Source organism: Molothrus aeneus, chromosome 1 (assembly GCF_037042795.1).
Source record: "Molothrus aeneus isolate 106 chromosome 1, BPBGC_Maene_1.0, whole genome shotgun sequence".
Taxonomy (NCBI): domain Eukaryota; kingdom Metazoa; phylum Chordata; class Aves; order Passeriformes; family Icteridae; genus Molothrus; species Molothrus aeneus.
The window spans coordinates 69279816-69298574 of NC_089646.1; the positions used below are offsets into that span (position 1 = coordinate 69279816).

General features: G+C 34.8%; 1 protein-coding gene across 1 annotated transcript in view; it reads right to left on the reverse strand.

Annotated features, from left to right (window-relative positions):
- The window catches only part of EXOC2 (exocyst complex component 2), a 126316-nt gene that overhangs the window by 20240 nt on the left and 87317 nt on the right, over nt 1–18759 (reverse strand). The window contains exon 23 of the mRNA XM_066559032.1: nt 15431–15572. Within this exon, the coding sequence (XP_066415129.1) occupies nt 15431–15572 (142 nt within the window). The remainder of the gene's footprint in view (nt 1–15430; nt 15573–18759) is intronic.

An 18759-nucleotide genomic window follows, 5' to 3' on the forward strand; every position in this document is an offset into this window, starting at 1 on the left:
TTTCAAAATATTTTGAGATCTGAAGGCCTGAATGCTACATCATTGAATTAGTTACCTTGCACTTAGTTTCAGCCGTGGTAGTGTGTTGACCTAACACAGTGAATGTCATTTGAAGGACCTGACACAAGTAGCCACAAAACTAATTTCTAAAAATATTAAAATGTGAAGGCTTTTCAGACTTATGTTACCTATAGTTATAGTTTTTGAACTATTTTAATTCAATCAATTGAAATTATGTCATAACATTCAAAGAACCTGAAAGTTTCTGTGCTTCAGCTGCCTTGGAGTAGGCAGGAGCTCTAAAGATTGCCAAAACTTTGATTAATATCCTTGTCTATGCATTAACTTCAGTCTACAAGAGGAAAACACCAAGAGAATAACACTGGTTCTGTGCCTTCCTGCATAGCCCAAACTGAGATATCTTTAAAATTGAAGCTGCTGAGACTCTTCTGAACTTTCTGCTACCCCATTCAAAAACCACAGAATGATCTGAGGGACTGTTGAAGAGGTCTACCCAATACTGCTGCTTTCCTTACAGATATTAAACTCCACTGCTTCTGGGATAGGATAGAATACAGTTTCCTTTATTATTAAGAAGGAGCAAAATCTGTACATGTGAAAGACTACAACAGAAAATGCAAAACCCAACAGTGCTTCACTTGGGAAGGAGAGGTGTTTGCTAGCATCAAATATTTAAAAGAAGAGCAGGTGGCTGATTTGATATGTATGCATGTTCTTGCAAGGATTTTGTTCAGAGATGGATTTATCTTCACTTCTTCCTCCAAACACAGTAACAAAGCATAAAGGGCATTTTATTAATGCAGGCATGAAGGCCTTGAGCAAAAGATGCTGCATGTCATACTTAGAATTGAATCATGAAGACTCTCAACTTACTCAAATTATTGTACAATCAGCCAAATTTCAATCTACTAATCAGGTAACAAAGAATATAAATGGTGAAAGAACAACAAACAAAAAAGCTCCAAACCCCAAATGTAAAAAAAAAAAAAAATACAACTTCAGAGGCTATAGCCATTCATACCTCTCCATCTAAGCATACACTGGTTTCAGCTCACTCCCCACTGGTAAAGAAATGCATTGATGATCATTAGATGAACTCAGTACTTGAGATACATGACCCACAGAAATTTGTCTTTTGTTGTTGTCATTTAAATAAGAACAACATGGTCTGGCAGAGTTACAGCTTTTACAGTGCTCTACAAGTGCAAGCACCAATGTGTGGCTGTAACCCATAAAAGCAACCTGGTGTCAGAACAAGAACATAAACTCTTCACAGCCAGCAGTGTGTTGCTCTATAGATTTAGCATTACTTAAAAAATACCTTACCATTTCTACTTCAGCATTAACAGCTTTGTGGATGTTGAGTCTTTTTTTTGTCGTTGCTGAATTAAAGTGGGTATGTTTGACTGAAGGGAAAACCCAACAGTAGAAATTAATTACAACTATTAGATATTAAAGTAGGTGGTTTGAAGAAGATGAAAAAAAATTGCACAAGAAAAGACATTTCACCCAACTAAAACAAAACATCTAAACTAAACCCATTTTTCTTCCTGAATGTAAAAAAACCCCAGGTTCTGAAGAATGAAATTTATGCGTGAGACACTCAGATATAACAAACACTCCTTCTTGACATGAAAATGAATACATCTAAGGATGACTCAGTATTACCTGAACTTTATCTACCAGCAATCCATTTGCTGTAGAATGCTGCTTCATTTTCCAGAAGAAAAATTTGTAACCAATTTCTTCCCTCTTCCCCCCTTCATTTTCAGCATATAAAGGTCATATGTATCTAAGTATGTATCTATCACTACTTTCCACTATAAAAATAATTTTAGTGCTAAAGTATTTTCTTACAATAAAACAGAGACTACTTATAGCCAACAGGTAAAAACAGTGTGCTGAAAACAGGGCACATGTCCCTGGTATGACTAGGTTCCTACTGATTTTAGCAATTTGTAAGACAGGACTGTGATCCTTCTGTGTGTGTCCCTGTGTGTGTCCAGGAAATGTAGCAGAGTGGAAACTTAATGGCTCTTTTCTGGTCACAGAACATTCTTAAGTTTCCAAAATTTGTAGGCGAAAGAAACACTGAGGGAAAACACTATATTGCACATAAGAGGGAACAGACTACAAAATATATATAAATATTTGCTATGTATTGGACATATTTTCAAATACCTGTGTGCATCAACAGTTTTTTCATGAAATAAAGTTAGATTATGCTGACCAATAAACTGCTCTGCTGCTTAAAAGCTGTCTTCCTGTTTTTTTTTCAGATCTAAGAATAATTGAGAAAATGTGAAATAGACCAGCTGGTAGGTGGTAGACAAATGAAGATCATCATCATCTTGTAAAACTAGTGCCTACATACCTCTTAAGCCTGGCACTCACGTAATTTCCAGTACTGTAACCTTGCTTGCCATTTATTTTCCAAATTCTTCACAAGTGAGCCTCTTAAGAAAAAAACCCAAACAGTACTACCCCTTGACAACTTTGACATAGGCTTCCAAAAGTCAGAGTGTGGTAACTCATCACACTTGGGGGTCCTTGCCACTCCCAGACTTCTCTCACTTTACAGAAGAGAAGTCACGCGTACCATGGTGTCAGCTGGGATCAAAGCCAGCAACACGGACAAACCCCTTCAGACTGCCCCCAGAGGTCCCCACACAGGAAGACTCATGTGCACTTATGCAATGGTAAGAATGCCAATTTAAAAAGGTGTTCCACAGATAAAAGTGTGTAGCTGTATTCACCCCATAAAGATACAGGATGACCAATTCAACAGGAAAAGCCAGTCACTCCTTTAATTGTAAGGTAGACTAAAAACCAACATCTCTATCAAAACTGAGAACAGTTGAATCCAAAAATCTCAAGCAGTATTTCCTTTCATTAACACAAACCAAGCATAGTCGGCAAGAATATTCATTTATTCTTTCAAACACATCAATTTTAAGGCACCCTGAAGGTGTCCTTTCATGATTTTATAAAACCTAAAATTATTAAAACCTTTCAAAACACAGTCTCACTCAGGAAACTGTGTGTTCTTCTCATAATTCCTTAAGTCACTGGTACTGTAATAATAGCCTGTCAAATGCAAAATGACAGCAATTTCATAAATGAAGAATGGGCTTAGAGATATACTATGTTTATGAATTTACTTTGGTTGTCACTCAAATATTATTGTCATAAGAAATGAGAAAACTGAAGTCAACTGATCCAAAAGAGACTAATTTCACAAATAAAGTGTTTGGAACAATACAGACACTAATAATTTTAGTGCCCAGTTTTGCTCTGCATGTCTCTAACCTTCAAGTTACTGAAAAAAATTTAATTACCCATGAAACATGTCCTGCATTTATTAGAGTGACTTACAACAGATATACTTGGGTAAGTAAAAGAAAAAGCAAAACTGGCAAGAGAAAGTATAGACCTTTTAAAAGACTTTTTTTAAAGTAAGCAACTTCAAAAGTGGTGCTTTGAAAAAAAGCTTATGAGCAGCACTACGATGCACAATTTTCATGGTTTTACAGTATGTTTTGTTATTAAAATTGATGATTTTTTTGAAATTTCCTATTTCTATTGAATTATACAAATGCATAATGATAACAAGCAGGTGGCAATGAATAATATAAAAACCCCAATACTTCTGGAACCTGATTCTGCAAAGATCTGTGAGTGTTCTTAACTCAAAAAATGCAAGCAGTCACCACACTGAAAAAAAAGCACAGAACCAGTTCTTAATATTTTTACATACTTTCTTCCAAATTGCTTTGTGTACCAATTGTTCATGTTTCATGAAATGCATGAAAGTATATGAAATTTTTATTTGTCTTTAGTAACTAAATTCAGCAAATTGGCAACCAAATCAAAGCCACTGTATTAACTTACAAACATTAATAGGGAGCAGTATTTAGTAGGCAGGATGGAAGTATCGAGTCATGGGAAAAAGTTGACTGAAGAAAGGGACTTTGATTACAGATTCAGTGGATTTTTTGGAAAATGTGGTAGGAGGTTGTGCTCTGCTTCTTTTCACCAAATGCTCAAATTTGATTTCTATGGCAAAATCTGGTGGTTGTTTGTTTGTTTTTTTCCATAGATTTGGTAATTTGGGATGACCTTGAAGGGGTAATCACCATTTTGCCTTTCAGCCAGCTCTTACTTCTACCAATGTATGTATTTAAAACCTGCAACACGTACTGCAGTCAAATGCACATAGATCAACATATCAAGAGTATACCTTCAATTTATGGCAAAAATTGTCCTAAGCTGAATTTTATGTATAGCTTTACATATCTGTCTGCTGAAATAACCAGTGAGCTGGAACCAGATAACAGCAGGTTTTAGAGGTGTTACTGCAGAAAAAAAAAATCAACCAAAACTCCAACAATCAAAGTAAAAAACCCCACCACACCTTACTATCTTCTAGTCTGCTATGAAAAAAGAGAAAATGAGAGAAAATTGTTGTAGGAAACATACAGTATTCTATGAGATCACATATTAATCCTATTTATTATTGTGAAGGTGAGAAATTGCACTGACTTCCAGTCTTACTATTCCACTGTTTTTCACTTCCAAGCTTTACTGAATCCCTATAGCACTTTGAAAAGGGCATGGATTTGAAATGAAGAATGTTTCTGCATGACCTGAACAATAGATTCTTAAAAATTATTTAATCCAAAATCAACATTTGGAAGCTATCTTGACTCAGGAGTGACCCACAATAACTGGAAAGCTTAAGACTTTTCACAGTTCAAAGTAAAGGCTTTTAATATTTTTGAATTACTTCAACTGCTGAACAAGCCCAACACTAATTTCATCCACACATCAATAAAGTTTAAGTGTTTCATTAAATTTAAATTGCTATTCGTTGTGTAAAGAAATTTTAAGCTAATGAAATGTTTTTTATTACAATGGATCTGCTGTACTGTTAGAAGCCAATCATATTTTCCTACTTAAAAAGTAAGAGTTCAAGGGCTTGATAACTTGGCTACTGAGAGAATATGCTCCAGGCTGAATTTTGTATAGAAGTTTTGTAGAGAGAAAGCTGAGGCATTTTTTTTTACACTAAAATTTTTAACTTAAAAACACGCACACACCCTTGGGCAGAAAGTGTTATGAAGTACAGAGGAGACAGCTTTTCCCCACTGTCCTAGCAGGACTCTGCAAGTCTGGCCAGTTGCAATGTTCATTTTGGAGACTATTTTCATCAGTGCTTTTAAAATGTTAAAAACAACAGCATCCTAAACTACTGCATACATTCAGGGTTTAGAAAATAATAGTTTTTTACTACTCCTCCTTCATCTTGAAATCAGTATTATTTTATGCTTGACCATAGACCCCTTACGCACAACTTCAAACCATAACTGAGAATGTGAACTGACCAGTGGGTTCACTAAGGGCCTCAAGGCTATTGGACCTCCTCTGCTGTGCTGTCTGGGGCAAATTCAAGATGTTTTAAGATGATTGTCTGCATCTGCACAGAAGGTAGTATAATGCTGGATTTTATATGGCCCTTGATGAATCTCCACCACAAGACACTAAGCACCTTTATCAGGAGAGATCACTCACTGTTATGGATTGTTTCTAAAGAGCACCTACATGCTAAAGGTTATCAAGACAAAACCATTCTCTAAGCAGGACAATGTGAATTATAGGAACTACACAGGCAGCTCCATGCACAGAAAAGTTGGGTAATTTTGACAGAGCTGAGTTTATTTGGACCAATACCCAGGTTTTAACCTGGGACTTTCCATCTAAATATCACACACAAATCCCTGATCCTTTATAACTTCAGCTACAGGTCTATGACTTAGCTACAAACACCAGCACACCAACCTCTCCTACAGATTAACCTTAAATGGGAGCCACATTCAACTATGAATAGGTAACAACAACACAAATAAGTTTCACTAATATTAATTGTAACCTGTAAATGCTTCTTGATCTCACAGTGTTCCCATGCCTTCTGAAACTGTGATGATGACCCCAGTAAGATCTGGGTAAAGATTGCCAGAGGGACTTGGAAGCAGTTCTGGGTAGAAGAGAGCAGTCACAAGACCTTTTAGCAGCTAACACTACTCAGCTGCATATTCTGAGAAAGAGAAAAGTGCTTACAATTAGCACATCTGTGGAAATAAATCTCTGAAGGAAGATAATAAATCCAAGCAAAAAAGCCTAACAGGAACTCCAGAAGAGATCTGATACCATAGTTTGGGACTACAGGTAATTTTACTTTTCATGTGACTTACTTCTGCCACTCCAGTAGTTTCATTACACATCAGTTTGTTAAACATTGCCACAGAAACTACCTTAAGCATTACCAAGAAAATAAACAATCTGGTTTCTAAGAGTAACAATTGAAGGAGCAGTCTAACATAGGTCACTCAAACACCTCATTCACACCCATGCTTTGAATTTATTTTGGCTTATCATCCAACTAGTAATGAAATAAAACCAAGTAGTATAAAACCAAGTAGTAGTAATAGTGACTATTGACTTGGAATGCTAAGCTTTTTTGCCTGTGATCTTCTCATACCTCCTCACCTCCCTAGACTTCAGCTCTGGCTTCCAAATCTATCTGAACCAACCCCAATGAGTTCTTCCTCTCACACACTTCTATTCATTCATTTCTGCTCAGTTGTCTAACCCGCAAACCCAACCTGCCTGTGCTCCAAAACTGCATCATTCCTTAACATTGGGGCACCCACAGAATTCAGTAAATTGGACAGGGAAAATAAAGATGCCATTTATGCATATCAAATGCAACAGAAACATGAAAGCATTCACTATGCCAACAAGCTAGACCATGGAGTATTGTTTTGTTGATGACACAATTTATTACTACTTTTGTTTTATTGAAAGGGCTGAGACAGTACAAAACTTGTGTGGATATACCCTCATTCGTGCTTGCAAATAAGGAGTGCTGGAAAAGGGAGGAAAGAATGCTTGCCCTTTCTCCTCTATGCATTGATTCCAATCTCCAATTAGTTTTCTGCTTTGAGCAATGCAGGGATTAGATGCTATTACCAAACACAGTCAAAAATACAAAATGATATTAGAAGATTTTAAGTGTTTCTCAAAGAGTATGCTTGAGGAGCTAAAAAAATTTGAGTCTCCTTGTAACAAAATCAAAACCAAAACAAAACAAAGGTAATTGACATTAACACATGTCCTCACATGACAGAGGCTGACAGTATAAACAAGAAAATGCTGAACTGATGACAAGTATCATACAACTTTCTACAACTGGCTAGTCAACAGAAGATAAGTCAGAAGAGACTTCTGACTTGTCAGACGTGCCTGATAAGTAAATCCTCTCAAGTTGCAGTAACTGTAATCTCATGCAGGTATTAGAGTGACTTGTCATATCATCAGTTAGAACAGGTAGTTGAGCAGACAATTCTCAAGCTACAAGATCAAGCTGCTGTCTGACCAAGGAATCACATCAAGACTTCATTTTAGAAGTCTTTAGTCTTTAGCAAGGCACAGACACAGTCAGAAATGCCGCAAGGCACCCTAGCAAGAAGTTTGACAGGTAAAGCCAAAGAGAAGCTGGAAGAATGATGGATAGCAGTCTAGTAAACACCTACTGGTAGGCTTAATAGAAGAAAATGCCATAAAATCAGAACTGTGAGTGAGGGAGAAAATGTAAAAAGCAAGAGGAAGCATAAGGTATAAACGAGATAAGATGCAGATAACCTCTACTGAATGCTTATACATGCGGAGTCTAGAGGCTGCTGAGACCAGCCGACAAAAATCACAATTAGCAGCAGAAAATCTTGCATGCAAGAAGCTGGAGAAGCACAAGATATAAAGTCAACATACAAGTGCAACTCAATGTGTAGCAAGTAGGAACGGAAAAATGTGATGTCTCTCCAGGATGGTTTCTAATGGGATTTCTATAATAGTCAGAAATTAAAGGTAACATGTTGGCAGAAACTACAGGAAGCTGAAGGGCCATTGCCTTCTTCTGTTGCCATCTTATGCAAGGACAATGTGCATTCCCTTTCATCAGCTACAATAACCCTTAACATTTTAAATTCAGACATGAATATAGTATGACAATACAATCTTGTGAGAAGTGAGAAATAGAATGAAACCTAAATGCCTCAAAGTGAAATTGTAGAAAAATTTCAGGTTAAAATGAAATTACACAAGTGAAAGTATTTTGAAACATACATTGAAATTCGTGCTTATGTTTCAAGCAACAAATTAATTTTATACAAAAAATGACAAGGCTGCAATATGAGGGCCCCTGACATTACAATTTTGGTACATGATTCCATTCTGCAAAGAATTAGGTGTAATAAAACAAATGCAAGGACTGTAGTCATTCAATGCATGGATTGTCACACTTGCTGATTGAATGGGTCATTTAAAGATGAATTCAATTCATCCTAATACAAATTTGATTGTTATATAGTTGTTATTTCCTTACCAGAAGCACAAAACATCAATTTACTAATGTATGTTGTAAGAGCAGTTAGCTTAAATGAAAACCAGCACATTTTAACTAGACTATTTAAAGACTGCTGTGTATAAGAACCCTCTTGTGTCATAAACAAACTACTAGCATTTTGTAACAAAAACCCCCAAACTGACAAGTCCTTTAGCAACTTCATTTGCCAGTACAGAAGACTTTTTTCCCTTAATATTATATGCAACACACCTGCAAAACATAATTTTCTTCATGTTCACATACATGGCACATCATTTCCCTGCATGAAAATGCAGGAATCAGAATTTGGCCTTACTAAAGCATAAAAATTCAGATAATTCCTAAAGACAGGACAGCAACAATTTCAGGACTGCTAGAGTTCAAAATCATCTACCTGATGTAAGTAAGATAATTCTGAAGCCGTCCTTTTAAATGATTAGGAGAAATCTAAAGGGTTACAGAGATTTCCAACAAAACTATTTTGCACATTTCAGTCAAAAAGTAATTACTTATTTCTAACCAAAAAAAAAGGAAAGAAAGAAAAAGAAAATGATTTGTACTATATCCAAATGTTTTTAAGATGTAAATGCACTTGTCATCTTTCACGTAAGCAGGGTGCTAGTGCCCTAAATTAAACAAAAGAAGAAAAGTTAGGGTTGACAAGTATGTCGCTGCGTAACTACAAATTAAATATGCCTTTTTATATTTAATTTTTAACTGTTGAGTACCTTTTCATCAGGCTATTGCCATTAGAAGTTTTTTATTAGATTATTAAATTAGACAAAAAACAGATAAAAGATGTGACAAGTATAAAAAATCTGATTTAGCAGATGTGACGCACTTAATCTTTTACTGTGATAGTGGCATTTCATATATTTGAAATGTTTCAAACAATGATCTCTTAACACACCAAAAAGGAAGAAATTCAGATATAACTTGACTATATTCAATTCATGCCAAGTACAGAATGAATATCTAAAAACCACAATCACCTTTCAGTTGAAAGTGCAAAATCACCTAAAACTTTCAAAGCAATGTGAAATTTTAAACACCTCAACCCCCCCGAATATCTGACAAGACAAGTGAAACACAGAAGACACATATTTAAAAAAAGACTGTTAGAATAGCAGCTGAAAATCTGTATGCTTTTGAATTCTGAGTGAATGCTGGCTAGATTGCACAGCAGCCAGCATTTCAAAAGCAAGTTATAAAGAGATATCACCATTATCTGAATTGTTCAGAAAAATAAATGAACATTGACCTTTTTTGTGGTAAACAAATCCTCACATACTACTGTCTTACAGAAATTAATACAGTAGCTGCATATGTAAACAAATGAAATATAATCAAACTTGCCATAATTTGAAAAGTAATTTGCCATTTGCATGGAAAAGCTTACATTAATATTCTAAAAGACTAAATACCCATATACAACTATCTTCGCTTGTATTACACAAACTTTAATACACAGAAATACTTTCCATCCAAATTCAGTGCAACCACCTCATTTTCTCTCCAAAAGTCTATAGCCTTGCAAGTGAAAAAGATCAATTTTTTAAATATAAAAAATCATGCAAAAACATAAATAAAAAAGCTACCTAAGACATGACTTATGCATTTTAAATTAGAAATAAAAAACTCACACCAAAACACAATTTACTACCAAAACAGAGATGTATGAACAGGAACAAAAAAACCCCTTGTAGGTTAAACTATCAGATTGACCAGTATACACAAAAAACAATCTAAATACACCCTTGGCAACTGATTAACACTATGTTTCCTATTGTTCCTTTCATCTCTTTTAATTATGTTAATAATGTAGAATAAATCAGAACAATGTTTCAAACAAGAGAAAAGAACTAAACTAGATTTCACTGCTGCTGCATGTTAAAATTGAAGTCTGTCTTGTAAAGACTCAGAAGTCTACATTGAGATTAAAGTGAAAACTTGAATGAGTTATTTATTAACAATAAATCTAATTAAGTTAATAAAACTGCCTTCTAACACTAGCAGTCACACCTTAGATCAAAATAAAGAGCCAAACATAAAATCGCTTTGTGCACAAGTTCTGAGATTCAGATCTTTCTTACTGAAAAGCACATGCATGTTGAAAAACTAAACAGTAAATGTTTTAGCACATAGGCTAAATGAAAGTTTGCCCCATGCAAACAATTTATCCTTTTCTATATTTAAAACTGTAACAAAAAGCATATGTATTAGGAAATATTTAATAATTATGGGACAATTGCTTAAATGAACAAGGCATAAGCTTCTTCCACACTGACAGAAGCAGGATACCACACTTAAATAGTATATATTTTTCAAAGCTTGCTCAAAAGGCAGGCTTCTTAATTTTTTTCGAAATTCTTCTTCAGAACCATTCATTTAATACAGTTCTTCTCATATTTGTATTTTCCTATGATGCAAGAAATTGCTGTCCCCAGTACTTACAGCCAGATGCTTGCAGAGCTGCCAATGATAAATAGTGTCAAGGTTTCTGGATAAGATTTTTCTGAATGTTCTATAACTTCCAAGACTTTAGCTAGTCAAATTAACAATGAATGTTCAAACAGACAGGATTCAAAGAAGGCGGTTTAAATATAAAGAGAAAAATGCTTAAGTGAGTTATTTATGTGACATAGCGAACTCTGTGGACAGAAACCTACCTGTACCTTTTGTCCCCACCCAGATTATGCTTCACTCACTTCTTAAATTCTGTAACAGCTCAGGATAGATTTTTGCCTGTATCAGTTCCACTTAATATAAAAACCAGTTGTATTTCCAAATCAGCTGTCATTTTATGAAGCAAATCAAGTGCAGTCATGTGGGAAAAAAATATTATTTAAAGATGGAATTATAAATTATTGCATTTGTGTAGTTTTTCTTTGTGCATGATTTTTACTGATATGGAAAAGGAAACAAACCAAAAATCAGATTGGAAAACAGAAAATTCTCTAACTGCATTGGTCTACATGGCTCAGCAACAATATTGGCAATAGAGACATGAAATTTCTGTACAGGAAATTCATGTGGATTTTATTCATTTTGTTCATGATGTAGACCTTGACTTTTGAAGCCCTGATTCTCAGAAAGAAACAATGCTGATAACACTGTCAAGGCAAAACATTGAGGTAACTGCTGTGCTACCCAGTGGTATTGCCCATATACAGCATTGCCTGTAGTGTACTCCGAGTATACAGTGATTCATACAGAACTTCTGTTAGCTGTGCAAGGAAAGTAATCAGTAATATTAATAGGCTGTTACCCCTAGAGAATGAAAGTGCAAGATTGAGGGGATTTCTTAAATTATACAGCAGCCTCTGGTAAGCTCACTTGTCTAGCGAGTATCAGATTTCTCTGTCCTTTTATCTGCACTTCAAGCCTGTCTCTTGTTTGAATAATCCCATGCAATCCATTTACATTTCTAAATAAAAATGGGTTAATTCTATTTAATTTATTTTCTAAATCCTATCCTAATTTAAGTTTTTAACTTGCTCATTCAGTCCTGGTTTCCCACCTTGCTCCACATCCATTCCTTGCTTGATACCAGTCTTCATCAGAAGTTTTTTGTTTCAGTCTCTCCCTCTCTTGCAGTTACATTATTTCCTATCTCAGCATTACCATCTTCCTCCTGAATAATTCCATCTATCCAAAAGCATTACTTGCAATAGTCCAGATCAGGTGGCTTCTGCAGAGAACTGTTCAGAAACAGCTGTAGTCTTGAAGCTCTGGACTGGACAGGAAATTCACCACCAGAAAATTCTTCATCTTGTTCCTAACCAAATCAGGAGTGTTTTCATACGCACATTTTCAAAAATGTCCTTTACAAAAGATGCATCACGGCATCAACATGCCCCCAGTTCTGGTCAGATTTTCAATAGCTAGATGGCTTGAAAGTTTCAGACTGAATCAGGGAAGTAATTTACCTTTTCCTTATCTTTTACATATGGGCAAATTGATGTTTTGATCTCTTATTTCCCTTTAGAAAAAAACCTGTTCTTGTCAAAATTTGCCTTTTTACTATCATCATTAGTGCTATTTGAAAGCTGATGCAGAAACAGCACAAAAAACTTCACGCCAAAAGCTGATGTCCTGGCAATCATCCAGTAAGGATACAACACTACACATCACTGATAGCATCACTCAGGGACACAACTGAGGCATAAATAGTTTGCCTTGCCATGATTTCTTCTATTTTTTTTTTTTTTACAAATTAAGATTTTGAAAGTCAAAATCCAAACCAGGAAAATGAAACAATGCAAATCTTTACAATTTGCAGACATAAACATTACTGAAAACAGATAATAATTTCCAATATACAATTTTTTCTTAACAAATCAGTATGTTGCTGTTTAACAAATCCTTGAGCGAACAATGTGTTTGACTCAAGTTAGACCCACTCCTCATCATATGTATGGGATTTCAGTTTAATAAAGTAGGTATTTTCAATGCTGTTGGAAATTAAGTGTAACATACAGCTTTGTTTGTTTTGGGTTTTCCTAGAAGGAAAATAAAAAAGATAGCATGTCTACTGCAGTATTAACTGCATTGTTTAGATTATGTATATTTTCTCAATTAAAATCTTACTGTACAATTTAAAGTTGTTTGTGAATACCAGTTTATTGAAAAAAAAATTAATTATATGGCTCTTGGGTGATCTTTATTTTGATTGAATACTGGAAAAAATCTGATTCTAATTTGCCCCACAAAAAGGCTTTTTTTCATCCAGTCCTTTTCAATTACGAAGTTCCTCTACCTTCACGAAGAGGTTACCAATTAATCACTTAATTTTATCTTCAGAGCACCAAATATTTCCAGGGTCAATGAACTCTTGCTATAATCAAACAAACTGAAGGTCCTCAAAGCTACTCTGTCTGGGTTTTGGCTGGGATAGAGTCAATCTTCTTCCTAGTAGCTAGTTTAGTATTTATGGTATTTACTATGAGAATAATGTTGATAACACATCTGTGACTCAGGTGCTGCTGAGCAATGCTTACACTAAGTCAAGGACTTCAGTTTCTCATGCTGCCCTGCCAGCAAGCGGGGGGGAGGAAATCCATGAGACTCTGGGAAGAGACAGAGCTGGGCAGCTTTCCCTGACTGGCCAAAGGATATTCCATACCACAGGACAACACGTAAACTAGGGGGAAAGCTGGCTGGGGACAAGCTGGGCATCGGTCACTTGCTGGTGAGTGACTATTTTTCATTTGCATCACTTGTTTTTCTTTCTTCTTCCTTGTGGTTTATTTATCTCTTTGTTATTTTCCTTTTCATTAGAATTTATTATTATTATTTTATTTCAATTATTAAACTGTCCTTATCCCAACACATCTGTTTTTTTTACTTTTACCCTTCTGATTTTTTCCCTCATGCCACCAGGGCAGGAGAGCAGCTGTGTGATGCTTAGTTGCCGGTTTATGTTAAATCATGATACTTCTATACCAGTAGTCAACAGAGTTAACATTTAACAGAGGTTAATTAATTGGAAAGGTAATTAATCATCAAGGTGGAGAAGTACAGAAGCAGTGTCTACATGTTCCTTTTTAACATGTCTAGCTAGCAGGTAAATAAAAAAACCCCAAACAACTTTTCTACTATTTTAAATTGATCAACACTATGATATGCAACCTGAAGAGGTGTCTCTAATATTCACTGTCTTCACTTCAATTTTTGCCACAAAGTTACCGAGAAAGTACATTAAACCAAAAATAAATTGGACAACAAGAAGGCTGAGGCCTATCTGTATCAGAAATGCACTATTCCCTTTAAACAAAGAAAAGACTGCAGAATTATCCTAAAGGCAATGTGAGCCTAGAAAGTACATGCCAATGCACTAGATCAAGAAAATGAGCATATAAAAAGCTGACACAATGTCTTGGTCTTGGTTAGCTGGTAGTAATCCAAATGTGCCAAGTGAAAACATACTTCAAATATGATGACAAGTTATGTATTATTCAGAAACGTTTTTGAATGTGCAAGATGAGTATCTAAGTTATTTCCGCAGTACGTTGTATCACAGCATATATTCTGAGCACAAAAGTATTAACAAGAGATGGAAGACACACTTTTATCTAAAGTAATAAACTCTAAGATCCTTTTGCTTTTGAGCAAACAAGCACCTTCAGCTCCTGATTTACAGATTACCAGTGTAATTACTTCCATATCTAGTTTTTAGGTACCACAGAATTTTTACTAAGTCTGCCACATACAACTCCATGAAAAAATCAAAACAAGAATGTACAAATTGATTAGGACAAGATCACCTTCCAAATGCCATGTACTATGTCACTGTAACTAATTTCTACTTGGTATTAACCAGGCATTTATGTGATAAGGAATTCAACTGTATCAATTTTGCATAGGACAAATTACGTGTTCAAAGGACCTAAGTGTGCACACTATTCACCACAGCAAAAAAAGAAAAAGGCAGACCCATTTATATATTATGCTCCCTTGAAACAGAGGACATTAAAGCATTTCAATAATGACTAACATCTCAGTCATTTTAAACATCTTATACCTGCCCTTCGATGGTTTACCATTCTTTGCTGAACTACTGTTATAATATGCATTTTCTCATAATTTTACCTTTTGAGAACTATAATTACATCTATTATCAAAATAGCCAGATTCTATTGGAAAATATCCCAAACAACCTCAGGGAATTTCATAAGAAAAAAGCAAAGATGGCTTTTATAATTCCTTCTATTATATACAAGCAATGAAGCAAAATAATCACAAAAAACAAGTATTAAAGAGATTATCAATAATGAAAGCAGCTTTAATAATTTGGGGGTATTTGAAAAATGATTTAGGAATTAAGTAAAGTCTGTGAGAAAGAACTCATAATGAGAACATGTCAAAAGTTAAAAACACAGACTAGGAAAAAGTTTTTAATTGTACAGTATATTTTAGGTCCTATCAATCACTGTTAAAATCATTTGAGTTTAATAAGCAGATATTTACCTGTTGGAATGAGACAATCTTTCCAATCAAAATATCCTGCATAAATGCCAGGTTCTAATGACCCAACTATTGGATCTGCCTTGAATTCAATGTACATTTCAAACAGTCTTTGATCCAGCTCTTTCAAGGATTCCATACTAACCTAAAAAATTAAACAAAAAAAAAAAAGGAAAGAGAAAGAACACAGTAAATAGTCATTAACTAAAAGAATTTAATCACCTACCCAAAAAATAATGTCTTCCTTAATTTCAGCAAAAAGCAGCAATTACTGACATATTTCAATTCATAATTATGTATATAAAATCTTCAAAACTTCCATATTATCTGTCCATCCTACCCAGTATAATTTTTTTCCCAATTGTATTCAGCAGTAGACATTTTCATGAAAAATACAAGGAATGCCTAAGCAGGCAGATCATTCAGCAACTGTCTACTGGCATGATTTTTTTTCCTGCGTGTCAGGAGGTCTTATCTTGCAAACTAAACAACTGAATTTTGTGAATGCTTTAAAATATACCCATAAAAATTTCAATCCCTAAACATGAAGATTTTTCTATAATACTTTGAATGTATCAATTTTACTTTTACAATTTCTCACTATATTATAAAAAATACATTATTTATTTAGAAGTCTCTGTCTTCTGAAATTGAACCTATGGACTTTCCCTGTCTACTTCAACAAGTGTTTGTACAACAGAAGCAAAAGCTGCAGCTCATTAGCATCTGTAGAACTCTTCTCTTTAACAGCTCTCCATGCACCTCTCTGTAATTCACACAACTTAGCCACACTGAAGGCTAAGGGGATATGGACAGTTTGTTCACTGTATCTGAACAACTTTAAATTTTATACACGGCTTTTTATTAAACAGAGGTGCCCCTTGTAATTATAGCTTCTGCAATGATTCTATAACATAATGCATATCACAAAATGTTTAAGCAGAACACTAGTATCTAAACATGGTAATGGATTCTAAATGCAAATAAAATGAAATGAAAATTAAGAGCAAAATCTCATGTGACTTCTGCTGAAATGTATTTACCTTTATAAATAAGAGCTTAAGCAACACAAAAATAAAGCTTTTAAACTAGTGTTCATTTTCCTCAACAATTAGGGGAAAAGGCGCACACACACACACATATGTATGAATGGATAATAATTTCCAGAAGTAAAGGGGTTTAAAAATGAGTTCTGCTTTAAAAGCAGGTCTCTAGATCAGACTGGGATTTCAGAAAAAGAAAGGACTCCTTATCATCCCTTTCTAAGGATTTAATACTGCAAACTGTAGAATAAGGGCTGAACCTTATTCGCTAGAGGGATGTCTCTAAGTTGTACACTACTCTGGTATGCCTACATTGTTAAAAAAAGAGAAAAAGGAACTGCAATATTTGAGTCAGGAACAGAAACAGAGAAGCTTTCAGGAAGGAGATCACAAGTCTAAGGGAAAACAGTTGTTATTGAGGCCAAGGCTAATGTTAGGAAAGTTGGGATGGTGAAGGTGGTGCTCAGAGAGAAGAGACACCACGACTTTCCTGCTTTTCTAGGTGATGAACATTCTTTGATTTGTCACAAGAGGATCTCTATCCCAAAGGAAAGCTCTCTATAAGGCATAAGAAGATCAAGGCTATTTTGTTCCTCTTTTCCTTCTACTTGACTGTCTATTTTTAAATAGAACATATTTAAAAAGGTAAAGACATATCACACTTTTTTCCTCTTACACATGCTTCAAGACATTTTCACTTCAATTTCTTATGATTAGGGAGAATAACAAGCCTTAGATCATACCTATTTAGCTTGAAACTAGAGGTAAAAGTAAGTTTGAGTGCAAAGTCCCTGCAAATATGCACCCATTCAAATAATCTGTGAAACAACTGCTTCAGTGTTCCTCAGCAAAGCATTTTAGAATTAAGTAATTTGACCTTCCACTTTTGCAGTCGTTCAGTACAAAAGATCATCTGCACATTCAATACAGGTTTTTTAGTTTCATACAAGTTCTCTTCAACCTGTTTCAAGTTCAATACACAATTAATATTGTGGTAACCTGGTTTTTCAGATGGTGGAAAGACTGCAAGAAAGACTGAACAATTAATCTGAAAGTAACTTTGAGCCCAGGATTGGGGGAAGTAAGCAGAGCAGAAGTCCTTAACATCCCCTGTGTATACCCATGTCCCTGATCCTCAAGTGGGCTAAATGCTTACAAAAATAGACAATTCTCACATTGTTGCCTTTCTAATATGAACATCCCTGTGACTACAGTTTTCAATTCTTGCATAAAGCCATTTTGAGCCTCTACTTTTTAAGGTTATCTAATTATCAGAACTGTGGCAACAACTTTATTCAGAAGCTTAATCAATAAGCTAGATGAATTTTATGGGATACATTTTTTTTTCTACTTCCTAAATGACTACACTGATAAGTTGAATTAAAGAATCTCCACAGAGAAGTGCAAGAGTCATGAGTATGTGCCAAGGTAGCATGTGCTAAAAGCACAGTGTAATGTTTGGTTGCTTTATGCAATTTTGTATTTGGCAGACTAAGAAAAAATAGTGAAATAATTTTCATATAGAATGTAAGGAAACGTTCTTGGCTACCATTTATAATTTTGGTACTTCAGAATATTAGATAATAATGATTTCCCTACTAATGAAGGCAACTTTAAGACAAATAGCTCAGTTTAAGAACAGATAGTTTTTTACTAAAACACACTACCAAACTCACTTTAAAATTAGATTTATAAAGCTGCCAAAATTTAAAAGCATGATTTAGTTTCAGTATTTTCAGATAAAAACTAGTCTTTTAAAAAAATTGCCAATTCTTTATCACAATTTTTAATCTAATATTTAAATAAATTTAAACTTTCAGAAGTTTAGGTGACAGAATAAAAAACTGAAACAATCAATTCACCCCTCTAAACAACTGTGAGCTTCCATCCTCATTTAAAATTAATAAAGGGCTCAAAAATTGCCCTCTTATGATGACTATCTAATTATCCAAATCCCCCCAGCTGGAATGACCCATTGATGTGTCCCATACATGCAGTATTGCATCAGTCAGAGTTTTCAAAGGGTTAACATAGATTGGAAATTAATCTGCCCCTTCAACATCTGAATTTGGTAATTTATAAATGTATCAAACTTTTAGTGGCAATACTTTGATGTAGCTGTGCAAGGCAGGGTGTTCAACACATACATAATGGTCTCAGATGTCTTAGCTGATTCTAACTGTACTGAGCTCAACTCTGAGTAGCAAAAAATTTGTAATATCCAGAGTAATTTTCTATATTGTACTAACCCCACAAATCATAGCAATCCCTTTCAAATGCTATTCAAAA